The sequence below is a fragment of the Aspergillus viridinutans genome (genome assembly GCF_018404265.1).
Source record: "Aspergillus viridinutans IFM 47045 DNA, scaffold_7, whole genome shotgun sequence".
Lineage (NCBI taxonomy): Eukaryota > Fungi > Ascomycota > Eurotiomycetes > Eurotiales > Aspergillaceae > Aspergillus > Aspergillus viridinutans.
Window position 1 is genome coordinate 118,585 of NW_025091223.1, and position 25,458 is coordinate 144,042.

At 53.2% G+C, this 25,458-nt stretch overlaps 12 protein-coding genes across 12 annotated transcripts; 5 read left to right on the plus strand and 7 right to left on the minus strand.

Annotated features, from left to right (window-relative positions):
* Positions 1–425: 425 nt before the first annotated feature.
* On the minus strand, positions 426–1,508 carry Aspvir_008512 (sugar phosphate isomerase/epimerase family protein; the record flags this gene model as incomplete). Its single annotated transcript, XM_043271680.1, has 1 exon — positions 426–1,508. One exon carries the CDS (start codon positions 1,506–1,508, stop codon positions 426–428), a length of 1,083 nt encoding a protein of 360 aa, XP_043127615.1.
* Positions 1,509–2,161: 653 nt separating this feature from the next.
* Aspvir_008513 (Gfo/Idh/MocA family protein) lies at positions 2,162–3,250 on the plus strand (the record flags this gene model as incomplete). Its single annotated transcript, XM_043271681.1, has 1 exon — positions 2,162–3,250. One exon carries the CDS (start codon positions 2,162–2,164, stop codon positions 3,248–3,250), a length of 1,089 nt encoding a protein of 362 aa, XP_043127616.1.
* Positions 3,251–3,416: 166 nt separating this feature from the next.
* On the minus strand, positions 3,417–5,144 carry Aspvir_008514 (sugar porter family MFS transporter; the record flags this gene model as incomplete). The annotated part of the gene is made up of 3 exons (XM_043271682.1): positions 3,417–3,794; positions 3,843–4,556; positions 4,608–5,144. The coding sequence occupies 3 exons, from the start codon at positions 5,142–5,144 to the stop codon at positions 3,417–3,419; spliced, it is 1,629 nt and encodes a 542-aa protein (XP_043127617.1).
* Positions 5,145–6,138: 994 nt separating this feature from the next.
* On the plus strand, positions 6,139–7,203 carry Aspvir_008515 (shikimate dehydrogenase family protein; the record flags this gene model as incomplete). Its single annotated transcript, XM_043271683.1, has 1 exon — positions 6,139–7,203. One exon carries the CDS (start codon positions 6,139–6,141, stop codon positions 7,201–7,203), a length of 1,065 nt encoding a protein of 354 aa, XP_043127618.1.
* A 61-nt stretch (positions 7,204–7,264) lies between these two features.
* Aspvir_008516 (inositol monophosphatase family protein) lies at positions 7,265–8,491 on the minus strand (the record flags this gene model as incomplete). Its single annotated transcript, XM_043271684.1, has 5 exons — positions 7,265–7,505; positions 7,568–7,994; positions 8,055–8,143; positions 8,200–8,251; positions 8,308–8,491. The coding sequence occupies 5 exons, from the start codon at positions 8,489–8,491 to the stop codon at positions 7,265–7,267; spliced, it is 993 nt and encodes a 330-aa protein (XP_043127619.1).
* A 650-nt stretch (positions 8,492–9,141) lies between these two features.
* Aspvir_008517 (type II 3-dehydroquinate dehydratase) lies at positions 9,142–9,594 on the plus strand (the record flags this gene model as incomplete). The annotated part of the gene is made up of 1 exon (XM_043271685.1): positions 9,142–9,594. One exon carries the CDS (start codon positions 9,142–9,144, stop codon positions 9,592–9,594), a length of 453 nt encoding a protein of 150 aa, XP_043127620.1.
* Positions 9,595–9,686: 92 nt separating this feature from the next.
* Positions 9,687–12,468, minus strand: Aspvir_008518 (putative C6 transcription factor QutA; the record flags this gene model as incomplete). The annotated part of the gene is made up of 3 exons (XM_043271686.1): positions 9,687–9,852; positions 9,907–10,733; positions 10,780–12,468. The coding sequence occupies 3 exons, from the start codon at positions 12,466–12,468 to the stop codon at positions 9,687–9,689; spliced, it is 2,682 nt and encodes an 893-aa protein (XP_043127621.1).
* Positions 12,469–13,366: 898 nt separating this feature from the next.
* Positions 13,367–16,179, plus strand: Aspvir_008519 (putative quinate pathway repressor protein QutR; the record flags this gene model as incomplete). Its single annotated transcript, XM_043271687.1, has 2 exons — positions 13,367–15,871; positions 15,925–16,179. 2 exons carry the CDS (start codon positions 13,367–13,369, stop codon positions 16,177–16,179), a joined length of 2,760 nt encoding a protein of 919 aa, XP_043127622.1.
* Positions 16,180–16,534: 355 nt separating this feature from the next.
* Aspvir_008520 (putative cytosolic Cu/Zn superoxide dismutase) lies at positions 16,535–17,187 on the minus strand (the record flags this gene model as incomplete). Its single annotated transcript, XM_043271688.1, has 2 exons — positions 16,535–16,884; positions 16,935–17,187. 2 exons carry the CDS (start codon positions 17,185–17,187, stop codon positions 16,535–16,537), a joined length of 603 nt encoding a protein of 200 aa, XP_043127623.1.
* Positions 17,188–18,320: 1,133 nt separating this feature from the next.
* On the plus strand, positions 18,321–20,403 carry Aspvir_008521 (putative flavin-binding monooxygenase; the record flags this gene model as incomplete). Its single annotated transcript, XM_043271689.1, has 6 exons — positions 18,321–18,854; positions 18,908–18,935; positions 18,986–19,092; positions 19,156–19,694; positions 19,749–20,202; positions 20,257–20,403. The coding sequence occupies 6 exons, from the start codon at positions 18,321–18,323 to the stop codon at positions 20,401–20,403; spliced, it is 1,809 nt and encodes a 602-aa protein (XP_043127624.1).
* A 341-nt stretch (positions 20,404–20,744) lies between these two features.
* Aspvir_008522 (DUF3405 domain-containing protein) lies at positions 20,745–23,168 on the minus strand (the record flags this gene model as incomplete). The annotated part of the gene is made up of 1 exon (XM_043271690.1): positions 20,745–23,168. The coding sequence occupies one exon, from the start codon at positions 23,166–23,168 to the stop codon at positions 20,745–20,747; it is 2,424 nt and encodes an 807-aa protein (XP_043127625.1).
* Positions 23,169–24,586: 1,418 nt separating this feature from the next.
* On the minus strand, positions 24,587–24,967 carry Aspvir_008523 (U6 snRNA-associated Sm-like protein LSm8; the record flags this gene model as incomplete). The annotated part of the gene is made up of 2 exons (XM_043271691.1): positions 24,587–24,858; positions 24,943–24,967. The coding sequence occupies 2 exons, from the start codon at positions 24,965–24,967 to the stop codon at positions 24,587–24,589; spliced, it is 297 nt and encodes a 98-aa protein (XP_043127626.1).
* Positions 24,968–25,458: the final 491 nt, after the last annotated feature.

A 25,458-nucleotide genomic window follows, 5' to 3' on the forward strand; every position in this document is an offset into this window, starting at 1 on the left:
TACTGTCTTATGTATATAATCAACTTACTTCACATAGAGCAAGAGCATAACATATGCATGTGGCCTGCTTTTTGCTTCTTGCAAGGTTTTCAACAATATCCTTGAGATTGGCGGTTCAGCGTTTAAAATATGGTGACAGCGCTTGTCTTCAACGACGCATGTGTCAGCGTCTACTGTTTTTAATACAAAAGCATGTATCAGATATCCTCGCGTCTTATTCTTCTGTGATACTATTCAGGCATGCGATGATAAATCAATATGTATCTTGAGGGTCACCTTATGAAGAGTAATATATTCATCCTAATGATGACAAGATTGTTATCGGCTTCATCTGCAAAAGTGTCTCGTGACATAAATTCAATTAGCACATAAATCCTTCAGTACACGCTTATAAGAAGTCGCTCTATATACTAGTGACAAGGAAATTACAAACGATGATGCAACGACGGCAATGACACATCCGACACATGTGACGAAGGAGACGTAGAAACCTCCAACTTCAACGCCTCCACCAACCTCCTCCACGCCCTCCACCCACGCACAGCATGCTTCTCAGGCGTAGCCGGGTCCGGATCCGCCAGCGTCCTCGAAAACAGCTCCAGCGACACCCACCCCTCAAACCCGAGGTCAAAAAACGCCCGCGCCACATCCAGCACAGGGAGGTATCCGCCTCGGTCCTCCTCAAAGGGGAACAGTCTTGCATTCCGCGACCAGCTCATGCGCGGTGGCTGCCCAGGGACATGGAACGGGTGGTTCTCGTCCAGCGGGGCGGAGAGGCGCTCTCCGTCGACGATCTGGATGTAGAAGACCTTCTTGACGTCGACGATCGCGCGGAGACGCTGTAGCGAGGCGGCCAGGTCTGTCTCTGCGTGGGGTGTTTTGCCGGAGGGTGCGGCCGGGTCCGCGTAGACGCGGGCTGCGAGGTTGAATGTGTCGAGGCAGAGGCCGAGGTTGGGCCGGTTGGCGCGCGAAACCACGGCCCAGGCTTGCTCCCAGGTGGAGATGTGGGTGCCCCATGCAAGGGCCTCGTAGACGAAGCGGAATGGCGGCGACTGGGCGGCGCCGAGGTCTGCGATGCGCTGGAGGTCGGAGACAATCAGACTCAAATCGCCTGTTGTGCGGGGTGCGCCGGTTGCTGGGTCAGGCGGGAGGAAGTTGGAGGGGATCTGGATGAGGTCTGTGTTGAGGATGTGGGCGATCTGGAACCATTTGGGGAGCTTTTCGGTGAGGAGGTGCTCGGTCTGGGTGCGGTCGAGGAGACCCTCGTAGAAGAGGAAGGGCTGTAGGCAGATGATGGAGAGGTGCAGGGACTCGCAGAGCCGGCGGACCTCGCGCGCGGCGGCGATGTGGCAGCCGTTGAAGCTGGAATGGGCCAGGCAGTCGAGGTCGTCGAAGAAGAGCTCGATGCCTTCGTAGCCGTGCCGCGAGGCTTGATGGAGCTTGGTGGGCAGGTCGTGGATTCCTGGCCGGCCCAGCGACATGGACCCGATTCCTAGGCGGTTGGGCATTGCAAATGCAGTTGTTTGGTTGTCTCTTCTGAAGATGCACTGTCTGCAATAGTCTAGAGGATGTGCAGTTTAACTTTCTCAGAGGTATGTAGTGTCAACAGTCACTTTATTTGTGGCTTGTACGCGTCACACCGAGCGTCGACGCCGATCGATAACGGCAGCCAAGGCGGGCTTATCATTATTGTATCTTCAGTACTGACATCGAACTGATATCTTCTCTTTTTGTAGACATCTCTCGCATAAACACGGAGCTGTCATCAGAAGCTTGTTCTCGTCAGTGTTGGGATGGCGCCGGTTAAGCGTTTACCAGGCGTAGTGTTTATCCCAGCGTTTACCCCTCAGGGTCCGCGGGGAGCCAAGTCTGAGCCCTCTGCATGTCCATAGACGTTCATGGCAAAACAATCACTGCTCATTCATGAAATGATATTCCAGACAGACTCCGAGAAGAGTAACGCGCCTGTCTTTAATTCGTTACATACATCCACATGCCTATCGCATATGCATGTTGCATATTCTCCGGAATCGGCATTGGATGATTCTGGGAGGATTTACCCCAGACTACTGCATTATATGACTCGTCCAGATATTATTATTTATATACCACTGCATGAAAGCGTTTGCAGTGCACAAATTGAGGAACTGACCAAATCATCATGTCCCTGCGAGTCATCATCGTCGGCGCCGGCCTCATCGGCCCTCGCCACGCCCAATCCGTCCTCTCCAACCCATCCACCAAGCTCGTGGCTCTCATCGATCCAGCCAGCAGCGCTGCCCTCATCGCCTCGCAGCTAGACACGAAACACTTTCCCTCCATCCCCGCCATGCTGGCGGCCATCCCAAGACCCGACGCCGCCATCATCTGCACCCCAAACCACACCCACGTCCCCATCGCAACGGAGCTCCTCACCCACGGCATCCACGTCCTCGTAGAGAAACCCCTCAGCGACAGCCTCGAATCCGCTCAGTCTTTGCTAAATTTCGCCAGCCGCCCCGAAAACAGCCACCTGACTCTCCTGGTCGGCCACCACCGCCGCTTCAACCCCTACGTCGAGAAAACCAAGCAGATACTGGACAGTAACTCCCTCGGCAACCCCATCGCAGTCAACGGACTCTGGACTCTCTACAAGCCTCCGTCCTACTTCGCCCCGCCAACGGACTGGCGCCGGACCTCCAAATCGGGGGGCGTCGTGCCAATCAACCTCGTCCACGATATCGATACACTGCAGTATCTGTTTGGTCCTATCACCCGCGTGCACGCGGAGAAGACACCACGACAGCGAGCTAACCCGCCGCATGAGGTCGAAGAAGGCGCAGCGCTGATTCTGTGTTTTGCGTCTGGTGTGGTGGGCACGTTCCTCGTCTGTGATGCTACACCCTCCCCGTATAACTTTGAGATGGGGACGGGGGAGAACCCGCTTATCCCTTCTCCGGGGGCAGGTGGTAGGGCGGACTTCTACCGGATCTTTGGCGCCGAGGCGTGTCTCAGTGTGCCTGATATGACGCGGTGGAGTTATGATGGGCGGGCGGAGAAGAGTTGGACTGAGGAGTTGGCTGTGGAGAGGTTTGAAGTAGACCAAAGGGGGACGCCGTTTGATTTGAAGCTGGCGCATTTTGTGGAGGTCATTAAGGGGAGGGCGCGGCCAAGGTGTTCTGGGGAGGATGGGTTACGGGCGTTGATGGTTTGTGAGGGGGTGAGGAGGGCGTTGGAGACGGGGGAGACGGTTGAATTGCCTCTGGTATAGTTTGTATAAACTGGACTGGTAATGAGCGAGCAAGTACAAAGGAGTGACTTATACGCCCCCAGGATGGGCTTGAATATTCATGCGAGCGATCTTATGTTACACCAGTGTTGCAGCAATATCAATTCCTGTATGTCTGAATGAATCGCACGACTGTACATATACCATGCTAGGCCTTGGGCAAATGCTCTGGCAAGTGCTCCACCTGCTGGTCACCCGACTTGCTATACCCCGACTCCTCAATATCATGCCTGAACCGCTCCTCGTCTTCCCAAAGTCTGGCCAGGACCGTCTCATGGGCACGCCAGATCGGCTTCGTCTCAAACAAGGCATCCATGCTCTCCAGCGGAATGCCCTTGGTTTCCGGGATGAGGAAAAACACAAAAACGATGGACAGCGCCATCAGCGAGGCAAAGAAGAACCACACGCCGTACTCCATCTTGGCAAACATCTGTGGCGTGAAGCGCGAGATGAGAAAGTTCCAGAACCAGTTGGAGGCGGCCGCGCAGGCCTGTGCGAGGGAGCGCATGTTGGGCTCGAACATTTCCTACCCTAGTCAGTGAATCCCTTGACGCAGGTGGATGAGGGGACGTACCGAATTCATAACCCAAGGAGTTCCGTTCCACGAGGGAGTGTAAAAGACGGTGTAAAGGTAAAAGAAGAACATGGCCGCAATGCCGCCGCCTGTCATCTCCTGGGTCGGATGAGAGGCTGGGTTGGCGATCTTGATATAAGCGCCAACAATAAACAGACAGACTGAAGCGCCTGCAGCTCCGATGAGCAGCAGCAGACGCCGTCCCAAGCGGTCGATCAGGTAGAGGAGCCAGACAAACGTGACCACGGTCTTGACGACTCCAAAAATACCGGTGCTGAACATGCTGGTGTTTGCACCCTGCAAACCAATACTCTTGAACACCGTGGGACTATAGTAGTTGATGGCATTGATGCCACTGCCGTTCTGCCAGAAGAAGAGCATGCTTCCCAGGAAGAGGCGATACATGACCTTCTTGTTGGTTCCGGCGGCCTTGAAGGGCTTCCAGAAGCCAAGGCCAATGGTGGCGCGCTGCTCCTCCAAGGCCTGGTCAACCGCGCCGATCTCCTCGATCATGTATATGTGATCCGCAGGCAGCTGGCGGATCCAGCAGAGGTTCTTGATGGCGTCTTCCCGACGTCCCCGGGAGAACAGCCAACGCGGAGACTCTTTGAGAAAAACGGCACCGATGAGGAGCAGACCGGATGGGATCAACTGCACGGCGAAGGGGATGATCCACTGCTTATGGCTGGGGGCCAGAGTCTCACTAACGCCGTACTACACAGCATTAGCACGTTGATGAGAGGAACGGAACATAAAGGAACGTACATTGATCCAGAAGCCCACCAGGCCACCAATCTGCCAGCCTAACTCGTAGACCCCAACCAGTCGCCCTCGAATCGAGGGCGGAGCCATCTCGGAAATGTAGATGGGAGTCATATTTGAGCCTGCACCGACACCAAGACCGGCCAGAACGCGCCCTCCGTAAAGCAGGCCCAGCCCCCGATCACCGTTGGCACCGAGCATAAGACCAGCGCCAAGGGAGAAAATAGAAGCGGCAACTAGCAGACCCCATTTTCGACCCCAGAAATGACCAATGGGGTAGGCGAAGAAAGCCCCAAAAAAGGCGCCGGCCTGGTAGCAGGAGACGATGTTGGCGCTCACCAGATTGACCGCCGTTTTGCTCATGGCGTTGAAACCAAACTCTTCCTTGAACGAGCTGAGGGCAAGAGTGGTTCCAATAAAGGCACTGTCATAGCCAATCATGCATGATGTGAAGGAGGCCAAGGCGGCCAACAGGTAAATCCTCCAGTTGTAGACCTCCTTTGGCGTTGGTCGATCTTCGACCAGAGCAAGGATGGACATTGTGCAATCTACGAGTCCGGATACGAGAATGTCAATCGAATGGTACTAAGGGTGACTGGGAGATGAGAAGAAAGTCGACGGCGAGGCATCAACTTTATCTAAATAGCCAACAAGCCACAGTTGTGGATAAACAGTCCGAGCGACGAAAAATCTGGGGATAGACAGCGTGGAGATGCGGAGGCGGAGGAGTTGCTAAGAACTCTGGTTAAACCATTAGAGCGCCCTATGGAGTGGAAGGAGAGCATTCGGAAGAAAGAAGATTAAACTTTGCATCGTCTAAATGTTAAACAATAAGAGTGCCAGTCGTCCATAGCACATAGCATCCTGGGACGGACTCCGACACCGCTGAGAGTAAGGGAAGCCAAGACTGCTAGAGTCCCCAGAATATTCAGATGGATTGGTGAACCTTGGTCAATGGTCCGTGGCTGGGAAAAGGGATACGCCGGCTGATGTTCGGTTGTGGAAATTGGTTCCCCACGGGGCATCAATTACACTATGGCACTGAATTTGGCTCGTGAATCGTAATCATGCCAAAAAGTCAACCACAGCTGATTAGGCGGGAAAGCGTTCTCCCCGTGAAGAGTTTGCCATTAGCAGTATTAGTGCTGAAGCCAAATTTCCTAGTGTACTTGGCACTCGGATGTTGTCCGAGAGGAGCGAGTGCCAGCTGATAGATTGGTTCTGTTCAGTATGGACGTTCTCTTGATAAGATGAGATGAGGATTAATTGATAATGTTGAGTTGCTGAGTGATAAACTGATGATGGTGATGGTGAAAACTGAAAAGGGAAGAAGACCGTGATAAAGACTGGTGATGGCTAAGCAAACATCCGAGTCACGCGCAGCTAAACATTTCTCCGGATGGGATGCAACTACAACCTCACCAGACTAGTATGTTTTAAGTATCAGGTTTTCTACATCATCTATTTCCAAACCGTGAATTGCACATCAGTCTCGACCTGGATACTGTCTAGTATCCCATTGTCCTGCAGTACCATGGCCTCCCAGATCATGGATGCCGTCCCTGAACAACAACAACCAGAAGAACCCATCAGCATTCCCGATCACTTCGATGGAGTAGCATATCTCTACGGTCATCCTCTGCTCAACTCGCTATCCCCACCTCTCCATCAAACAATATACAAGACCCTCAATCTGAACTGGACCCAGATCCCCCTCTCCAGCGTCTACGGCACATCAGAATCCTACCCTCCACCATACACCCGCTCACCCCCGATCCCCAAATTCCTCGCGTCCATCAAGTCCAATCCCAAGTTCGTCGGCTCCTCGGTGACCATGCCATGGAAAGTCACCATTATGCCGCACCTCGACGACCTCACCGAGGACGCCCGCCAAGCCGGCGCCTGCAACACCATCTTCCTCCGCCCTGAAGCAGACGGCACCACCTCGTACGTCGGCACAAACACAGACTGCATCGGCATCCGCGAGGCTCTTCTCCAAAACTCCACGGGTGAGGATGCCTTTCGCAACAAGCCCGCCCTCATCGTCGGTGGAGGCGGCACCGCACGCACAGCCATCTACGTGATGCGCAGGTGGCTCCGCTCCAGCAAGATCTACATCGTCAACCGTGAGGCCGCCGAAGTAGCTGCCATCCTGGAAGAAGACAACCAGCGCAACCCCTGCCCGAACAAGGCGCCTCTCGTCCATGTGACTGACCCCACGGTGGCGGCTCGTCTGGAGGCTCCCGCAGTCATTGTCTCGGGGATTCCTAACTACGCACCCAAGACGCCGGGCGAGATCCAAGCTAGGGAAGTGCTGCGGGCGTTTCTAGGCCAGACTCCTGCGTCGACGTCTGACTCCAAAGGCGTGATTCTGGAGATGTGCTATCACCCTGTACCGTGGACGGAGATTGCGCAGTTGGCCTCGACGGCTGGGTGGAAGGTGATTCTTGGTTCGGAGGCGTTGATCTGGCAGGGCTTGGAGCAGGCAAGGCTGTGGACGGGTAGGGATGTGGTTGCTGAGCCTGGGCTGGTGGATAAGGTCAAGGAGGTGGTGGGCCAGTTGATTGCTGAACGGGTGCCGTCCAAGTCAAATCTGTAGCCTGCATGTATAAAAGACTGCTGTACATAGACTCTCTCTAGACCAATAAATCTTCATGAAGCTATGCACCAGGTCGTGTGTAGTCCAACTCCCTCACTCGCTTCCACACCTCCCTCACGGTCCTCTCCTGCGTCTGTCTCCCCGTCTCGGTCTCCGACGGCCCAGCCGGCCGAATAGCCAGATACAACCGACTGCCCAGCCGCACCTCCTCTATGGGGTCCGTCTCGGGATTCGCAGGCGGATTCGCCGTCGTGACCAGCCCCCCAGCTTCAAGCAGAATCGCAATCCCAGCAGCCACATCCCTACAATAGCCATCCACCGTTAATCGAGAGAAAGAGAGGGCGAAAAGAAGAAGACAACATACCACTCCCAACACCCCCCCTCCCACCAAATATCCACCGCCCCCATAGCCGTATACGCCAGATCCAACGTCGCGCTCCCCAGACTCCGCACCCCGTGCACCATCGCCCCACTCTCAGCAGCCATATTCACAAAACTCTGAACCTTGCGCGCCAGGTTACCTCCAGGAATATCCCGTCTGTCCTTGCCCCATTCACACGCAAAGATGCACCCCCTCGGCGCGGTGGGCGGCATCGGCGGGATCAAGGTGCGGCGTAGCGGCAGACGGCGCGAGCCGCGGTGGTCATTCAACCAGGCGCCGCGGCCGAGACAGGAGGAGAAGAGCTGGTTGGTGGCGGGGGCGTAGATGACCCCGATAATTGGGCGGTGGTTAACTACAAACCCGATCGAGACGCAGAACATGGGGAAGAGGTGTGTGAAGTTGACGGTTCCTGGCCAGCTTAGCTTACCACTACCCTGTTTACAAGTGGATGTGTTGAAGGAGGGGATACCGTCTAGAGGGTCGATGCACCATGTTGGGTGTGCGTCAATGAGGTACTCGCGGGATTGGCCCTGTGCGTAGGTTTCTTCGCCGAGGAATCTGGTTGTCGGACTGTTAGTATGCGCTTGGTGGAGGTGAAGATGGACTTGACAGACTTGTGCTCGGGGTATCTGGTTTGAATTGCGGATTTGATGAATGTTTCCACGTCTAGGGTAGCTTAGTTGCTTTCTTCCTTTGGTAGATGGATATGTAGATGAGGATACCCTCGTCAGTTTGCGTGACAATGTCAACCGCGTTGTCCTTCTCTGCGTATGCGTATGTGGTCTCGCCGTCGTTTGCGATCCGCTTCTCGATGCTCTCGAGGAGAAGATCGCCGGCCTTGCGACCGAGATCGACTGCAAAGGCGTAGATCTCGTCTAGTTGTGCTTGGGTAAATTCCATGGCCATCTTGTTGAAGTTCCTCTATGAAGTATGAATTGTGTATGTAGATGGGAAGATAGTTGAGTAAGAGAGATCGCAATGAAGCCAATGGACTGGATGTCCTCAAGAAACCCAAAAACCCGTGAGTAACCGCTCCGGATATTTGGCATTGCGAGAATCATACTACCTAGTACAGCTGAGTGGGGTGGATGGGATTCTATCCCTATTCTAGAGACTCGAGGCTGCTCATCGACTGCTACGAGGCCAGGCCACGCTCCACCTTAGCATATGAAGCATTACGCCAATGACATAATGGAGAGTCAATAGAAATGGAACTTCTCTTCATGATAATACAGCGATCGCTGTACATCTCATCTTATCGCGATACAGTAACGCAGGAGGGCAAGAGTCTCGGTTGAGAGCGGCCTGTTACTGTAATTCTCTCCGGCAAAGCGCTCTTCCCTCGGGCTTTCGTTTCCCCATATTCTACGGAAGCCACCCCGCAATCCGCATCAATAGGCAATATGTAGTAGTCTCTGGATGTTTACACAGACAGATAGATTATCCATGGTAAAGAATAAGACAACCGATCTCGTAGACTGTAGATCTCACTTCCCTGCAACCATTACTTTCAATCCGCTTTAAGAACCTCAACCTAAACGTCAATCAACTCCGCCATGGGCAAATCAATCCTCCTCATCAACGGCCCCAACCTCAACCTCCTCGGCACCCGCGAGCCCGAGATCTACGGCAGCACAACCCTCGCCGACGTCGAAGCCTCCTGCAAAGCCCACGCCGAGTCGCTAGGCGCCACCCTGGCCACCTTCCAGTCAAACCACGAGGGCGCAATCATCGATCGCATCCAGGCCGCCCGCGGGACCGTCGACGGCATCATCATCAACCCCGGTGCCTTTACGCATACCTCGGTGGCGATCCGGGATGCGCTGCTCGGCGTGGGGATCCCCTTCATCGAGCTGCATGTGAGCAATGTGCATGCGCGCGAGCCCTGGAGGCACCATAGCTATTTCAGTGATAAGGCGGCGGGGATTATCGTTGGCTTGGGGGTGTATGGGTACAAGGTTGCCGTGGAATATGTCGCGTTGAACTTTAAGGAGAGGGCGGTTTTGTAGTTGGTCGGGTAATTCTCTTCGTATACCCTATGTACATTCATATCAATGAACATCAAGCGTCAAGCTCAACAGTTCATAGCAACTGACGTCTGTCATCTCTTCGGCTGTCGTTCTCGGTGTACGACCGCAGAACCCTCGGAAAGTTGCTGCGTCTGTGCCAGGAGAAAAGGCTCTTGACTGGAGTACGAGTACAGCCCCGAAAGCCCGGCGTCAGGGACAAACCCTAGATTCTGCATAAACTCGGGCTGGTTGTCACCCCTGTCCAGTCATCAGCATCGGTCAGCAGTCGACATGCGAAAAGAAGTCACTCACTTCTCGGTACCATCCAACGATGCCAGCTCGTCAAACAATGCATCAAGGTCTGGCGCGATTCGCGGTCGGCGTAAAGATGCATATCCGTCAATATCAACAAATGTCCCAAGGTGTAGATTCGGATCACTATACGTCTGCTGGTACTGGGGCKTGTTTACGGGAAAGGGCGACGGTATGTCTGGTATTGTACTTCTGTCACTGATGAGCTTTGGAGCGGACGAGATCGAAGAATGAGGTCTCTGGGTGGGGATTTGTAGTTGGGAGGCGTGATGCGAAGGTCCGGCGGTTCCCCTGACGGAAGGTGTAGGTAGAGACAGAGCAACGTTGTCTTCGACACTCGGCGTCCTTGCCCAGGCACTTGTCAAGAACGAGTCCGGTGTGGAGAACATAGCCCGAATCTCGTGTTGTCCACTGCCACCCAAGGGCTGCAAGGCAGGATGGCCAGCCATACTGTCCGACGACGCACGTCGAGCAGATGCATCAACGTTATGTAGATGAGTTAGCCGGTCAGCTGCCGACATCGGTACGATCGCATCCTCCGCTCTCAGTGAGAAGCCAGCTCCCTCTGTCGCGCTGTCCTGCGACCATACCGTAGAAAGATGCGATGAGTACGCTTCAAGTTTGTTCTTGAGCCCAAGATCAAGTTCAAACACCCCTGGCGCATCTTGTCTCTCCCCCGAGGAGATACCAAACGTCAAAAGCATTCCGAAAATTGGGCTTGTCGCCGCCAGGCTATAAGTTTCCATGTACTTCTGCAACAGCAGCAGGAGTCTCTTTAAGCTCTCAATCGCATAACTCTTTCTCGTGTCTGACATGTGTTTATCACCCTGGCGTAGAGTACCCAAAGATAGAGCAGTGACGCTGCTTTCAAACATCATTTTCCAATCCGAATATATGAGGCGGGGCAAGCCTTGTCGGACTTTGCAAGTCAACACGGTAGCTTTTGGGGAGGGCCGACACCCAATGTTGTAACTGGCGTTCCAGCGCCTCGAGTTGTGGTGTCGGATTGTTCTCCAATTGCTTTGTGCAAGAAGCCTCGTTCAAGATACACATCAAAGAGACCAGCCGGTTGAATGTGCTGAGAGCATGAAGGGGCCCACGGTGGGAAGGACCACGCGACGATTCTGCGGGTCGCAGACCGGTCTGATCTTCCCAAGGATGCCATTCCTCCAGACCATCCTCATTGATCGGGCCGGTCTTGACAAGATCCTCTTTGCGTAGCGACGGTGCCTGACCAGTTTTGATGGCAATCAGTGTTTCCAGTACGAAACAGCCTAAAAAGACATGTTCTGACCGTGCCGAGCCCTTCTCATCTCCAGCCACGCCAGTCAGTGGAGATCCCAAACCCAGCCACCGTGCAATTCGAACCGCTTGCCCTACCAGCATCCATGCAGCATTCCATTCTTGTTGTCCGAGTTTAACTAAGGATAATATCAAAAGCGCCTGCACATGCCCAATCTCATGAATGTCATCCTCGGCGGGTATCAATATTTTCGCTGTGGCGTACAGCTGACTAGAGCGTGGCCGGTTTGGGGAACCGGCCACCTGACGTGTGGCGGCGATAGACCTCTCTTGCATGGACGCCAGAGTCAAAACTGCCCAAAGGGCAGCATAGTCCCCGGATCCTGCGGTCCGAGGCGAAATTTGCACATTATCTTCAGACTGCCGGAATGCTGTTCGAAGTATATCATGCTTCTCGAGAATGGGAAACCAACACTGCGTGTAAGAAAAGTAGACATCAAGCAGTGTCCACACATTGGAGGGAAGTCGAGGGGGGTTTGAGGCTTGCGAATGTATGAAAGGCTGCGACAACAGGCTCTCTGTAGAGGCGCCAATGGTATTTGGACTGAGGACCGTCTGGGTGCCGCTGTCTTTTGTGGTACGAGGTGGCAGGTGACTGGGGAAAGGTCCAGATGAGGGCGTTTTGGAAGGAGATAGACAAGAAGTCCGTGATTCTCGACACGCATCTGTGACACCTTCAGGTAGCTGCCACTCGAGGGTGTCCGAGAGCGCACTGCTCCCCCCAGCTTCCGGAGAGTCCGTCTCCCCAGGTCCTCGAATTGCCTTGTCCTGTTCCTCTTCAGGCTGGTCCAAAAAAGTCAACATGCGCTCTATCTCCTTGAGAACAATGCTATTCTTCCAGGACGAAACAAGGTCATCGGAACCCTCCGTCTCTTTGCCCATAGTAGCCAGGTGACTCGGCATATTGGCTGCCCTGAGCAAGGCGCGGACCACATCCTCACTCCCCTTAATCTTGCAAAAGACTAGTCCCCACAGCAACTCCAGCGTGCGAATGTATCCGGTCGGCAAACCCCGCTTCTTGGGGTTGGCCTTATAAGTGCAAGGTCGACATAATGATGCGCAAGTCGAGCAGACCGGCTGCACCCCATCGCATTTATCCTTCTTGGAGCGACAGCTGTCGCAGGCACGCGACACTCGCTGTCGCTTGGATTGCGCGGAATTGTCGTCAGCAGCCATGCGTCTGGCATCTTCGTCGGCGTCGGTCAATCGCCGTTTGGACCTGCTACCAGCCCCTGGGGCTTGGCGCATATCGTTGCTCATGTCTTTCTGTACAACGGGCCACCAGAGCGTTCTGGACGCATGGTCATGTTTGACCCGTTATCGCGGAGATGAATGCTTTGCCGGACGTTGATGTGATCGATCGACCTGTGTCTTTGCCGCTTGAGTATCGGGGAATAGGTACAAAAACTAGTCTTGTTAAAGGCAAGCTTTTCCTGATCAGATAAAGACACAGATGAAGCTAAAGCCAATTGGAGATAGAATGTGTGGTATCAGCAATGTGTGTCTCTTTTGCCAGAGCGGAGAAGAGAAACTCGAGGGAAGCCTCTTTTGATGGGGGGGTCGGGGAGAACCACAAACTGCTTACCCGCGGCTGCAGGTTGCTAGATCTTGCCCATACGTACTCGATGGATGGCAGAATAGTAAAATTAATATTTGTCGCCTGTCAGGAAATACTACAGTCGCTATAACTCCAATGATCGCCTGCTGATTGAGCAAATTAGCAAATGCTGCCAGACCCTAGAACTCTGGGGATGATGGCCCCAGGCATCAATTACCGACCCTTTCGATCCCCGCGGGGTAAATTACGTAAAGTGACAGTACCTGATGCGCGGCAGAGTGTTTGTCCGCAGTGCCTCAGGCCACCAGGCGCGAAGGGGTCTTCCCCTTGGGCCACGAAGAAATGAGGACAGTCTGACGCTGTCCTGCTATCCCCCGCAGCTTGCATTATTCTGTGTGGCCGATTCACTTCTCTTGGATCCATGAGGGATATCATATGGTCGAGTTTGATTGGCGTTTTTGGCTTACTGATGGCTACATTGGCCTTTCGTCCTGACCGCTCACATTGAGTCATCCCTCACACGCAGCTTCTTTTAATATGTGCAGCTTCAGAGTCTCCGAATGCTCATGATCTTCAAATCCAAGACTTCTCCCAAACGACATGTCGATCCTAGCGAGGCCGGCAAAGCGCAAGTTGGATGAGGTTGAAGGGCTTGAGGCATCAAATAGACACCTTTCTACCCGTGGCAGTCGCATCGCCTTAGACTCGATCCAACCATCAATCCTCGCATCTGAACATGATGCTGCTCTTCCTAGGCCCGAGTCTTTCCCGAGGCAGGAACAGTCGGATGTGTATGGCGAATATAACTGGTACTCAAACTCTCCGCGCACTTTGGACTCGAATCGCGCATCCCCAACACGCCTCGAAAGTCCTCCTGAAACACAGAGGATTTTCTCTCCTAATGCGTCGATTGTATTGATCGGTATCCGTGGTACTGGAAAGTCCAGTCTCGCCGTCATTCTCGCCGCGACCTCAGGAAAGCGAATGATTGATGCGGATCAATACTTCCAGCAGGTGACGGGTCGTTCCCGTGCTGCATTCAAGAAGGAATATGATCTCACCGAGTATCGTCAGCAGGAGGCCCGAGTGATGGAGTCAATGCTTGCAGAACACAAAGAAGGGTGCGTCATCGCGTGCGGACCGGGATCCATGGAGCGCAGCGGGCAGCGATTGCTGCGAGAATATGCAAAGACTCATCCTGTCATTCACATTATTCGAGATCCCGAAAGTATTCAGTCGTATTTGAAAGCCTGGGATACGGTCAAAGTCCGCCGGTTTCTGGAGCTTTCTGGCCCGGTATATCGGGCTTGTTCGAACCTGGAGTTTTTCAATGTCTCCGAGAAGGGTTTCGCGGACTACGCAGGGAAAGACAACCATAACCACTCGCCGTTGGAATTGGAACTCGATCAGCGATCTCAAGTCTCCACCCCCTTCTTGACTCTCAAGCGGTTGCAGCGCGATTTCTTGAAATTTGTTGCCTTTGCAACCGGGGACAGTACCATCCTGAGTGGTCAGCAAGCGTCGTTCCCACTATCGATGCAGCCGGTTGAGTCTCGTATGCTCACCTACGCTGTGACTGTGCCAATATCATCCTTGTTTGAGCGCGAATTAGACATCGAGGACCTGGAATCCACCGCCGATGCGTTTGAGCTCAAGGTGGATATAACGGAAGGTTGTTCCGACGACCAGGGCATTGACTCGGCCCTGGCGGACAGAATAAGTCAAGCTGTGGCGACTATCCGCCGAAACATAGTCATTCCCCTGATATACCATGTCGAAAGTAGTTTGAGCCCTATAGGTTCTCCTGTGCAACACAACGGGCCCTTACGCCGCTCGGACGATGCATACCTGAATCTCAGCAAACACGGGTTACGACTAGCTCCTGAGTACTTGACGGTTGATCTCTCCTATAGCGATGATATTCTATCGCAGATTATTGCTTGCAAGGGGACGAGCAAAGTGATTGGGCATTTTGCATGGTCCCAGCCTTGCCCAAGAGGTTGGGAGGATGCGGAACCACTGGCAATGTACGAACGAGCCAGGCGACTAGGATGCGATATGGTTCGATTGACGCAGCCGGCAACGACAATCGAGGATAATTTTGCTGTTGAAAGATTTCGTCACCATGTCAGAGGTCTTCCGTGGCAGCTACCCGTGATAGCGTTCAATACCACCCCTCTGGGCAGAATGTCGAGCTGCTTCAATCCCATTCTCACATCCGTGGCACCTCCGCCACTGTTACCAGAGATGCAGTCCAAGTCCTTACCCTGTCTCACCTTGCGTGAGGCGCAAGGAGCGCTCTACGCCTCGTTCGCTCTGGATCCGATGCAGTTCTTTGTTTTTGGCGCGAACGTCACATATAGTCTGTCACCTGCGATGCACAATGCAGCCTTCAAGGTATGTGGGATACCGCATAAATATACGATTTATCAGTCGCCTTCCCTGCGAGGTTTGAATGAATTGGTCGAGAACCCCTATTTCGGCGGGACAAGTGTCAGTCTGCCCTACAAGACAGAAGTCATTCCTCTTCTCGACTCCATGTCACCGCATGCTCGGGCTATCGGAGCTGTGAACACACTGATACCGATCCGGAAGTTCCCTGATGGCGTTGACACCGCTATTGAGTCTTCTCTTTATCTTGAGAAGAGCCGGGCCGGCCCAACAAAGGCTTTGCACGGAGATAACACCGATTGGATTGGGATAGGAAATTGCTTTCGAAGAGGTCTATCCCCCGCCAATGCAATCCGTCCTTCGTCCACAGGCTTGGTTATCGGAGCCGGCGGTATGGCTCGGGCGGCAGTGTACTCAATGATCCACCTTGGGGTGCAAAACATCTTCGTCTACAATCGTACCATGGCCAATGCTGAGAAGCTGGCTCATCACTACAACCGACAGAATCTTTTGGCGCACGGATGGGGAGGCCCGAATTCTCGCTCGAAAGTCCACGTCCTGCAGACTTTGCAGGATAACTGGCCTGCCGATTACAAGCCACCGACCGTCATTTGCAGCTGCATACCTGCTCATAGTATTGGAGGAGTGCCAGCTCCCAACTTTCAACTACCTTCTCAATGGCTTGGGAGCCCTACGGGAGGCGTAGTAGTGGAGGTAAGTGAACTGATCTAGCATCGCTTTAAGAGACGAAGACTAATATCATGCAGCTGGCCTACAAACCTCTCAATACCCCGCTCATGAAGCAAATGCGCGCCATCTCCCATCGAGGCTGGGTTGCCCTTGATGGACTTGATGTTCTCCCAGAGCAGGGATTCGCGCAATTTGAGCTCTTCACGGGTCGCCGTGCTCCGCGGCGTGTAATGCGCAGGATCGTGTTACAGGAATACCAGGAAGTGGAGGGACAAGAAGAGCAAAGCGCTATCCAAAGTAGACTGGAAAATCTAGATGGACAGCCTACTTGATCCAGTCCCTTCAGAAATTTGATACAAGAAACTCTGGCGTTTCGTTCGGACAGTACATGACACTTCCGAAATGGGCGAACTGTCTATGGCCGAGGATCTCACTTTCTACAACCAGGACAGGTTTGAAAGGGAGATGCATGATCAAGGCTTACCTGCACGTCCACTTCTTCTACGCCAAGCAAAACGGTTGTGTATGTGGCCAGAGGCACGCTGCAAGCAAAAATCAACGTGTCATTCACTTCGTAGCAGCTACCGTATCATCCATCAACCAGAGTCAATTTTCGACAACTTGAGAACACCCTTCATGAAATCCCGACACCATCTTGAACAAAGGCAATCTCGCCAAGTCACACTTTCAGTTCTTCACAGCAACCGGCAGTAGTCCAGGTCGAGCCACCAGCACAAAATTCGCACAGCTTAACCTCGCATGATCCGACATGCGATGCACGACAATCGACCGATTCCCGAAATAGGCAGGCTCTCCCGGCTCCGTCGACAGGTAGAGGTCATTGTACTGCGCTTCAAATCCCTGATGATCTGCTGTGACGATGGGCCCGTGTTTCCCGCTCAGGTCGCCGATCTGGCAAGCCTGCGGGCTCGTCATGTTGCAGACGGTCTTGTTCCCCCGTCGGTACGGGTCGAAGGAGTTACCGGTTTTGTAGCAGTCGCCGTCGGCGGGGACGGGGTCCTCGTGGATAGAGTATGCTGCGCAGGTTGCGTCAGTCAATGCAAGGAACTAGGAAGGCACTACGTACCTAGGGCTTCATTGTCGGGGATACCCCAGAAGTCGGCGTGGACTTTGACGCCGTCGCCCTCTCGGGGGGCGAAGAGAGTGATCCAGCCGCGGAGGGTGGTGTCCTGCCTATGTGGGAGGGTGGCCTCGTACAGAACGTCGGCGCGGTCATTCGTCACGACGGGGGCAAAGGTGCCGTTTGGAGAGACGGCGAGAGCAGTTGATGAGAGGCTGAGTCTCAGAAGGACAAGCGTTGCAAGGAGTATGGACTGCATGTTGTCGTCTCACAAGCAATCAGATTTTCTGATTGAATAATATTAATTTCAGGGTTATCCCTGGTCCCTCTCCTACAAGGGCGACGGGAGGAGGCGACTGCGTTTATATCCAACCCTTGGAAGGAGTCAAGGAGCCTGGATGCATCTAGATGTCCGCAGAACTCAAGAAACAAAGAGTCACCGCTCGATAGTCGAAAGGTATCGAATACTAGCAACATTTTTACCCTGCCTTCTGCTCCTGATTGCAATTCATAGATTCATTGGCCGGAACGCCCTGTCCATGCGGAATGCACGCGTTGTGTCACGGCAATGCATGCCTCTTCACTCCTGACATCACAGGTTTATTTTCCACTGCAGTATGTCTCACTGCTACCGTAGGTTTCTAAAATGCAATGCTCTGGTTATTGCTGGTTGGTGAGATCAATGCGAGTTGCATTGGAATGAAAGACGCGGTTATGCGATTGTACTTCCGAAAGACACGCGAAGAATGTGGCTTGGTAACAGCGCCTTTAATCGTCATCGTCCATTGAAGCATACCTCTGCACACCTATTATCCGAGTCAGCAGAGAGGTATTGCTCCTCATCTCGTCGGTCAAACCCCGTTGCTTCCATCCATTCCAGATGCTACGTATCTGCTTGGATTGGGTCCTTCCGCCGGTAACATCTACCAACGTCAAGGAAGCTCGGGGACAATCAATCAGTCGCATGTATCAGACTTGGAATAAATGGAGAACGAAGAGCCAGTAAGTCATTAAGTGATTGATAATGAGGAAGTAGAAGGTCTCGGCAACTCCAGACACCAGTTCGCCTCATCGGGGTGCTTTAGCCCGGGAATCCTGATCAGCAGGCAGAATTGAATATAAGAGCGACCGATCATCGTCCCCGCATCTCCTGTAGCATATCGATATCCTATCGGTAGAAAAAGTTGCCCCGCAACGTTCTAAGCCTTGTTCTCGTACATCCGTACCGTCGGATTTCTCGCCGTGTGCTCGCTCCAAGTCAGGCGCAGCAGCCATGCTTCTGTTTTGTTCCAGACGAGGCATCGGACGGTGTCCGGCCCCGCGGACAGATTATTTATTTAGAATGTCGCTAGGTCATTGTACTGACTGGCATCGAACCACATCATCACTACAATGACTCTCGCCCAAAACCACTACGTGATACAACTCCCCGTAACCCCCCTAACAATCGGGGCACTAAGCCCCCGCGACATCGCCCAGCAATGGCTCGCGAACCTGGAGATCCAACTGGGCACATCGCCAGTCTCCCAGGTCAAGCTTTCAGAGCTCTTTCACAAAGACTCCTGGTGGCGCGACATGCTAGCTCTAGACTGGGACTTTCACACCATCCACACCGTCTCCGAGATCGAGCAGTGCATCAGTCGTAACCAGCCACGGGCCTGTCTCACGGCCTTCCGTCTCCAGCACGAGGGCAGGTTCCAGCCTAAGATCGAGAAGCCGGTTGAGGGGTTACGGTGGATCTCATCGATGTTCTTCTTCGAGAGTCGGGTGGGACGCGGCACGGGCGTGCTGCGTCTGACGCAGGACGAGGCCGGTGTGTGGAAGGCGTACTCGCTCTATACGAGTTTGCAGGAGTTGAAGGGCTTTGAGGAACCTCTGGGTCTACGAAGGCCTGAGGGACTATCGAGTCGATGCCGGGGAGTCGAGGTAACGGAAACTGGCTGGAGAGACGCCAGAGGCAGCTTGAATTCAAAAACAAGGAGCCTACAGCGCTCCTGGTTGGTGCTGGTACTTACTGCGTAATATCACTGTCAATCAAGCGTGCTGACATGCCGTAGGACAAGCTGGTCTCAACATGGCCGCTCGGTTGCAATCACTCGGGATCTCATGCCTCATAGTCGACCGCAACGAGAGAATCGGTGACAACTGGCGGAAGCGGTACAGAGTGCGTCCATGTTCACTTCTTGATATCGATTCCGTAACTCCGTACCTATGCTGACTGCCCAAGACCCTTGTGACGCACGACCCGGTAGAGTTCACACACATGGCCTACCTCCCCTTCCCTCGGAATTGGCCCCAGTTCACCCCCAAAGACAAACTCGCAGATTGGTTCGAAGCCTACGCCAGCATCATGGAGCTGAACGTATGGCTCAAGGCAAGCGTCAAGTCGGCCGTCTACGATGACGCCAAGGCCCGGTGGACGGTCACCGTCGCCCGCGGTGATACCGGTTCGGAGCGAGTCCTCCATCCCCGGCACATCGTCTGGTGCACCGGTCACTCGGGGGAGCCCAAGATCCCCACTTTCCCGGGCCAGACGCAGTTCAAGGGGACGGTGTATCACGGTAGCCAGCACCACGATGCATCCGACTATGACGTGAAGGGAAAGAAGGTGGTTGTTGTGGGGACCGGAAACAGCGGCCATGACATCGCGCAGAACTTCTACGAGAACGGAGCGGACGTGACCATGCTGCAGCGCAGCGGGACGTATGTCATCACAGCGGCCAAAGGGGTATTGATGCAGCACGAAGGGCTGCACGAGGAGAACGGGTACGTCGTCTCTCTCAACACTGCAATTGACCATGAAGGGACTAACGTACCCAGACCACCCACAGAAGAAGCAGACATCATCTCCGAATCCCTCCCGTACCCGGTAAAGTTCGCTCTAGACGTGCACTTCACGAAACGCGCCTACGAAGCCGAAAAGGATATCCTAGACGGCCTCAAGGCCGCCGGCTTCGAGCTCGACTTTGGCGTTGATGGGGCTGGTATATCCCGCGCGTACATGACCCGTGGTGGAGGCTATTACATTGACGTCGGCTGCAGCCAGCTCATTGCTGACGGCAAGGTCAAGATCAAGAGGAGTCCAGAGGGGATAGCCGGTTTCAATGACCGTGGCCTGCTCCTGAAAGACGGGAGCGCACTAGACGCAGAAATCGTTGTGCTGGCGACGGGATACGATAACATGCGAACAACTGTGCGCAAGGTATTGGGCGATCGAGTCGCAGACAGGTGTAGGGACGTCTGGGACTTGGATGAGGAGGGTGAGATCAATGCGGTAGGTTGATTCTTTTTGGACTGTTGAGCAACGATACTGATGATAGACGGACAGATGTGGCGACCAAGTGGCCATCCCGGATTCTGGTTCATGGGCGGAAACTTGGCCCTGTGCCGGATCTATTCCAAGTTCCTTGCGCTGCAGATCAAAGCCATTGAGGCGGGTCTTGTGTCACAGGATATAGTCCTTGCCAAGCTGTGAAGGAGGAAACAGTGCAATGTCCGCAAGGATGAAAGGCAAGCTGCACATAAGACAGGAATTGAGGTCATCCTAAGAATGGTAGAATATTCAAAACATATAGAGACAGGGAAGACAAACCAAACCAACATCCAAACGACACTCATTATAACATTATATCTTCTAGGCATGATGGAGATCGTCTCACCAGGACAAGGGCCCTCTGAACAGTGACACAAAGGCAAGTAGATCTCTTCGCCGGGCGCCTATCTTTTCGCCATGGGCAAACAAACATGTACAGAGCAGGAGAGCAAACAAGCTGAATCGCTGAATCACAGAAAGATGTACTCTCTAGCCTAAGAATCTCAAAACATATCGTTCGCACCATCGTCAATGATCATTTGCACATCCTTGATTGGATGAAAGAGCATAGGTGGAAGACACATTCTTCCCTCTCCAGCCAATTCTTCCTGCTCGCCGCCGTCATTGTCGACCTTGTAGCCGAGCCACCGCCGCCAGAGATTCGGTGAGAAGCCGGCCGAGTAGAACCAGGTAGTCCCGCGGAAGTTATGCTCCCGGTCACCGAACACAGAAGTCCGAGCACCACCAGATGCGCCGTTCCGGCCGGCGTTGAAAACGGATTCGAGGTACTTCGTCGGCCAGCGACGGTCGATGTACACAGAATGCGGCACGTAAACAGCCTTGAAGCCGTGATGCAACGCTGTGGTGGCAGGCCACATCTCAGAGAACATGGTATGTCTTTTCAGACTTGTCTCTTTGTGCATAGTGAGAAGCAACTTGCGCGACAGTCGAGAGGCAGTAATAATGGCTGTCCGTCGAGGAGGCATACCGTTCTCCTTATTGTACCCGGTCACATCATCGCGAAGAAGCCAGGTCGTGCCCTCCGGGTCATACAGAGGGTTGAAGACAATAAGGTCTGCCTCCTCGCCTACACCCCATTCGTTCTGATCCTTCTCCATCGTAGTCTCGGGGATGCCTTCACCATCCACCTCGAGAATGTCCCGCTCGTCGGGGCGTTCGGGTCCCCAGATCGGCTTGTCCCCTTGACGATGGAGAGCCGATCTGTCTCCAGAGGACGGGTCGGAGCCATGTTTGGCGGCCGCGCTCCATACATTGTTCGGGCTGTTGGTACCGCTCTCGGTCTGTACACGGACTGTATGTCGGAAATCCTCCCAGGATCCATGGACGGAGGGAACATAAAAGCGAGCATTTCTCTCCCACAGTAATTTGCGCGGCTGTTCCCGCGCCCAGCTGCCCACTTTGTCGAATAAATGGTACCAGTGGCCTGTGTATCGCACGTCCATCTCCCAGTTCCAATAGAAGTCGTACTCCGGATGTTGGTAGGCAAAATACTGCATTGGCATGAACGTGCTGCGGTAAACACCGTGAACAGGCAATCCACGCATCCATGTCTCTTCCAACCCAGGATAGATGAGAGCCATCTGCTGTTCTGACCAAAGAGTACCCATACCGCGGAATTCCTCGGGAAGAGCATCGTTGAGCACGCGCTCGTAGGTCTCGTCGTCCGACCAGATTTGCAAGTTTCCGTCTTTGACATGCACTAAGAAATGAATGGTATACTCTCCTCCAGACAACAAGGAGAGCTCCGAAATCAGCGAGCGCAAGTACAGAATGTCATCAGGCGTGAAGTGAAAATCGTGCCATGTCCGAATTACCACTGCTGTTCGAGGTAGACGATCCGCTTTCGACTGGGACGCTTCATCCTTTTCCTGGGATGGAGCAGAGGACTTTGGAACTCCCACGGGCAAGGAGAGAAAGCGATTCAGCCGCGGCTGAGGGAGGTCTTTGAAGCGGTGGCTATTGAGGGCCACGCACCTGTTCTGAGCAGCAGCCCAGTCGACGTGACGAAAGTCTACGGGAGGCAAATCGTCCCACACACGTTCTGCGCCTTCACGGTGTCCCTCCAAGCCTGTACCGATACCGCCTTTCCTAACACCGTATCCAAAACCGTAAGGACCAAGGCGGCCAAACCGTTCGAAGCAAACATCATCCTTGATACCTAGCATCTTATTTGAACCCATTACTGCATCCGGAAACCCACGGGGTACTCCAGGGTAATGCTGCACCTGGGGAATGCGAATAGTCTCCTGCTCATCGAGGAAGCATTCGCGCTTCTCACCATACTTCTTCACGTACTCATCTGATGCGTAATCTGGGTATGGATGGAAGACCAAGCTCGACATCAACGCTTCCTGATCTCTGGTTTCAATGTTGGCCCGACCCTTTTGATTGTCCGAGCCCATGGCCATCTCCTCCATTCCGTCACTTGGATATTCGGGTACGGACTCATTGCGCGGGGTCAATGTTCGAATACCACCATGATACCGCTTCAGAAAAGGGAAGCTCTCCCATTGCGCCGGTTTGGGCGCCACCTTTGGCAGTTCGAGGGCGACTTGCGTCGCGTTCGAGGTGACGGTGAAGCGGAAAAGGGTGAGGATGAACAAGACTAGTGCGGAGAACAGCGCGAGGCACACGTATCGCATTATCCGATTCGGGACACGATAGTAACCAACCGGCGTTCGAGAGCGCCGCGCCGAGGCGGCACTATTCAACATTGGCCGACGCGAACTGGCAAAGGAAGAGGTGAGGGAGTCGTCGCCGCTGTCTGACTCTATCGAACTGCGATGGTCATGGTGGGTATAATGCGTGCGATACGGCTGCTTCTCAATGTCCACTGCATGATGGCGAGTGTCTGGAGTATAAGTCGAGGCATGTGTACCGGAGCGCTTCCTCGTCTGGTTGACCATGGTTCACAGTGTACCTGGGAAGGTGGTCATCAACGGTAGATGTTTCCTATGAGCAACGTCACACAGAGGATTATAGGTGCGATGAGTGGGTCGATCGGTGGGCCAGCATCAATGCAATTCCAGAGGGACGAGACACAAATGCAATGGCTTGATTCAATGTCGGGTCAATCTGCTGTTGTAAACACAAATACTTGTCAGTAAGAGGTATTGCATATTGGAAAATGGAGAGAAATATATACCTTCAGAATGATCTCAGTTCAATCCAAAGTCAATTATTATGCAATGGTCCCTCTCCTGTAGGACAATATCAGATCTCTCGTAACTGAACCCGATAACAATACGCTTCTCTGGAATGTGGAGTTGGAAGGGGGATATCTCAGAAACAAAGCCTAGACAAGGTGATACCAAGTCTGATAGGACAATTGGACAAGTATCAAACAAGAAGAGCCAACGTCAACTCAAACAATGAGCATTGGAGATACGACCAGGGTCAGTCACCGCTATCGGCGTTACCCAAGGGATATCCAGCGCTTACGCACGCGGCACGACTAGCCAAGGAGTGGGTCAAGGTTTATCTTTTTTGGCTAAACAGATACGGATCATAGAGCTCGCAACTCAATATTTGACACTCTGGGGATAGCACTCAAGGTATGATCAAAGCTCAAAGGAGGCTATTATAATGATCAAATCTTGTCTCGCTCAGTTTTGTTTTCTTGCAAGTTGCAGCTCAACAAAATTGATGGAAATTCCACATTAAGTTAGTGAGGCGACGCTAGCCTATCTGGGTAATATGCTGATTACTGTGTATAGAGGAGGAGGGAAAAGCTCTGGAATCGCTTATAGAGAAGCTCTAGAGAAGATTATACAGTATACGAGCCTGAGACGAGAATCTTGTGTGCATAAGGGTGCTAGTTCTTGTTCGGAGAGCTTTACCGAGTACATAGCACAAGATGAGACTAGTGTCGCCTCGACTTCATGAACATCTCTTAGTCGCTCGAGTTTCAAGTCCAAAGTAAAGAATTATGACAACCGTCTTGCTGAATAAAGGGTATCTTCCAACTAGATTTGCTTTCTCCATCGCTTCTCGCGTTCCTCCAAGACGTACAAGCATCAGATAAGACCGCCATCATGCTCTCGGCTCCTAGACCGGTCAATCGTGATGGTGCCGTCCTTCTATAGTGAGTCGTATTCGTGTACCATCGCAATAGATCATTCTTCCAATATGCAGCACAGTCGCAGCCGAGGCATACCACACGTATTCAGCATGCCAGGAAAGAAGCATGCCTTCATGAAGCCATGCGGATGCTTGACGTTTCAACACCAAGTCGTAGTTTCGGTCACAGCCTCGGAACGACGCCATGAAGTCTTGCACGCATGGCAAGAGCTGCCAACCGTGTATAATTGAGAGCCATTGTCTTTCATGCGTTTTTCGTTCCCTTGACAACCTCGCCTTTCACCTTCGACCAGTCGATATCATTGTCAATCGCCTCGTCGACTTCGCCGCATAGAACCACATTGTCGCCTCGAATCAAGTAGAGTCCGTGTTCGATCTGCGAGCTCGGTTCGGGGTCATCCGGCGTTCGGATAATTCTCTCAACTGTGTCCAACAGGACGAGATTCGTCAACTGATCCGTGGACAAGAGTGTCCCTAGTAAGGTGCGGCCGTCGACAGTGAGAATGAGGACCTTTTCTAAGCATTACCATAGTTGTTAGCCACCATACTGCCATACCTGCGTCGCATAGTTCAGTTACCGCATAGAAGAAGGCGACTTACTATTGATGTAGGAGTGCAGAGACATGATGGGGAGCTGCGAGGCCGCTCAATGACGGGCTAAGGTGGTTCAAGTATAAAAAGTTCCGAGCCGTCCGCTGACTGGGCTGGTACCTCGGTGCTCCTCGGAATTGGGATTGACAGCCAAGTTCTATCTCAACAGTAAAAGTCGACAATAGCTGGATTCGGAATTGGAGGCTTCCTCGTCCGCCTTTGATAGCAGAGTGATCTGGACAAATCGGATGAGCTTGGATGATCGGACGTGACCCGCTTAAGTTCAATCGACCGCTGACAATTCGAATGATGGCGTTGTACTTGCAGAATGGATGTGCAAGAAAAAAAAAATTCGCCCGTGGTTAGTTCTGAACAAGCACAACACCCAATTCCGCCTTTCGCATTGAGATCCGATGCTTAATGTATCACCGCTCCGCCGACTGTATCTAGTCACGTGTGTGGAGCTTGGCCTACCTTACATCTCAAACTAAATCTACAAAACAGGAGATGCATAGTGCCTACAGA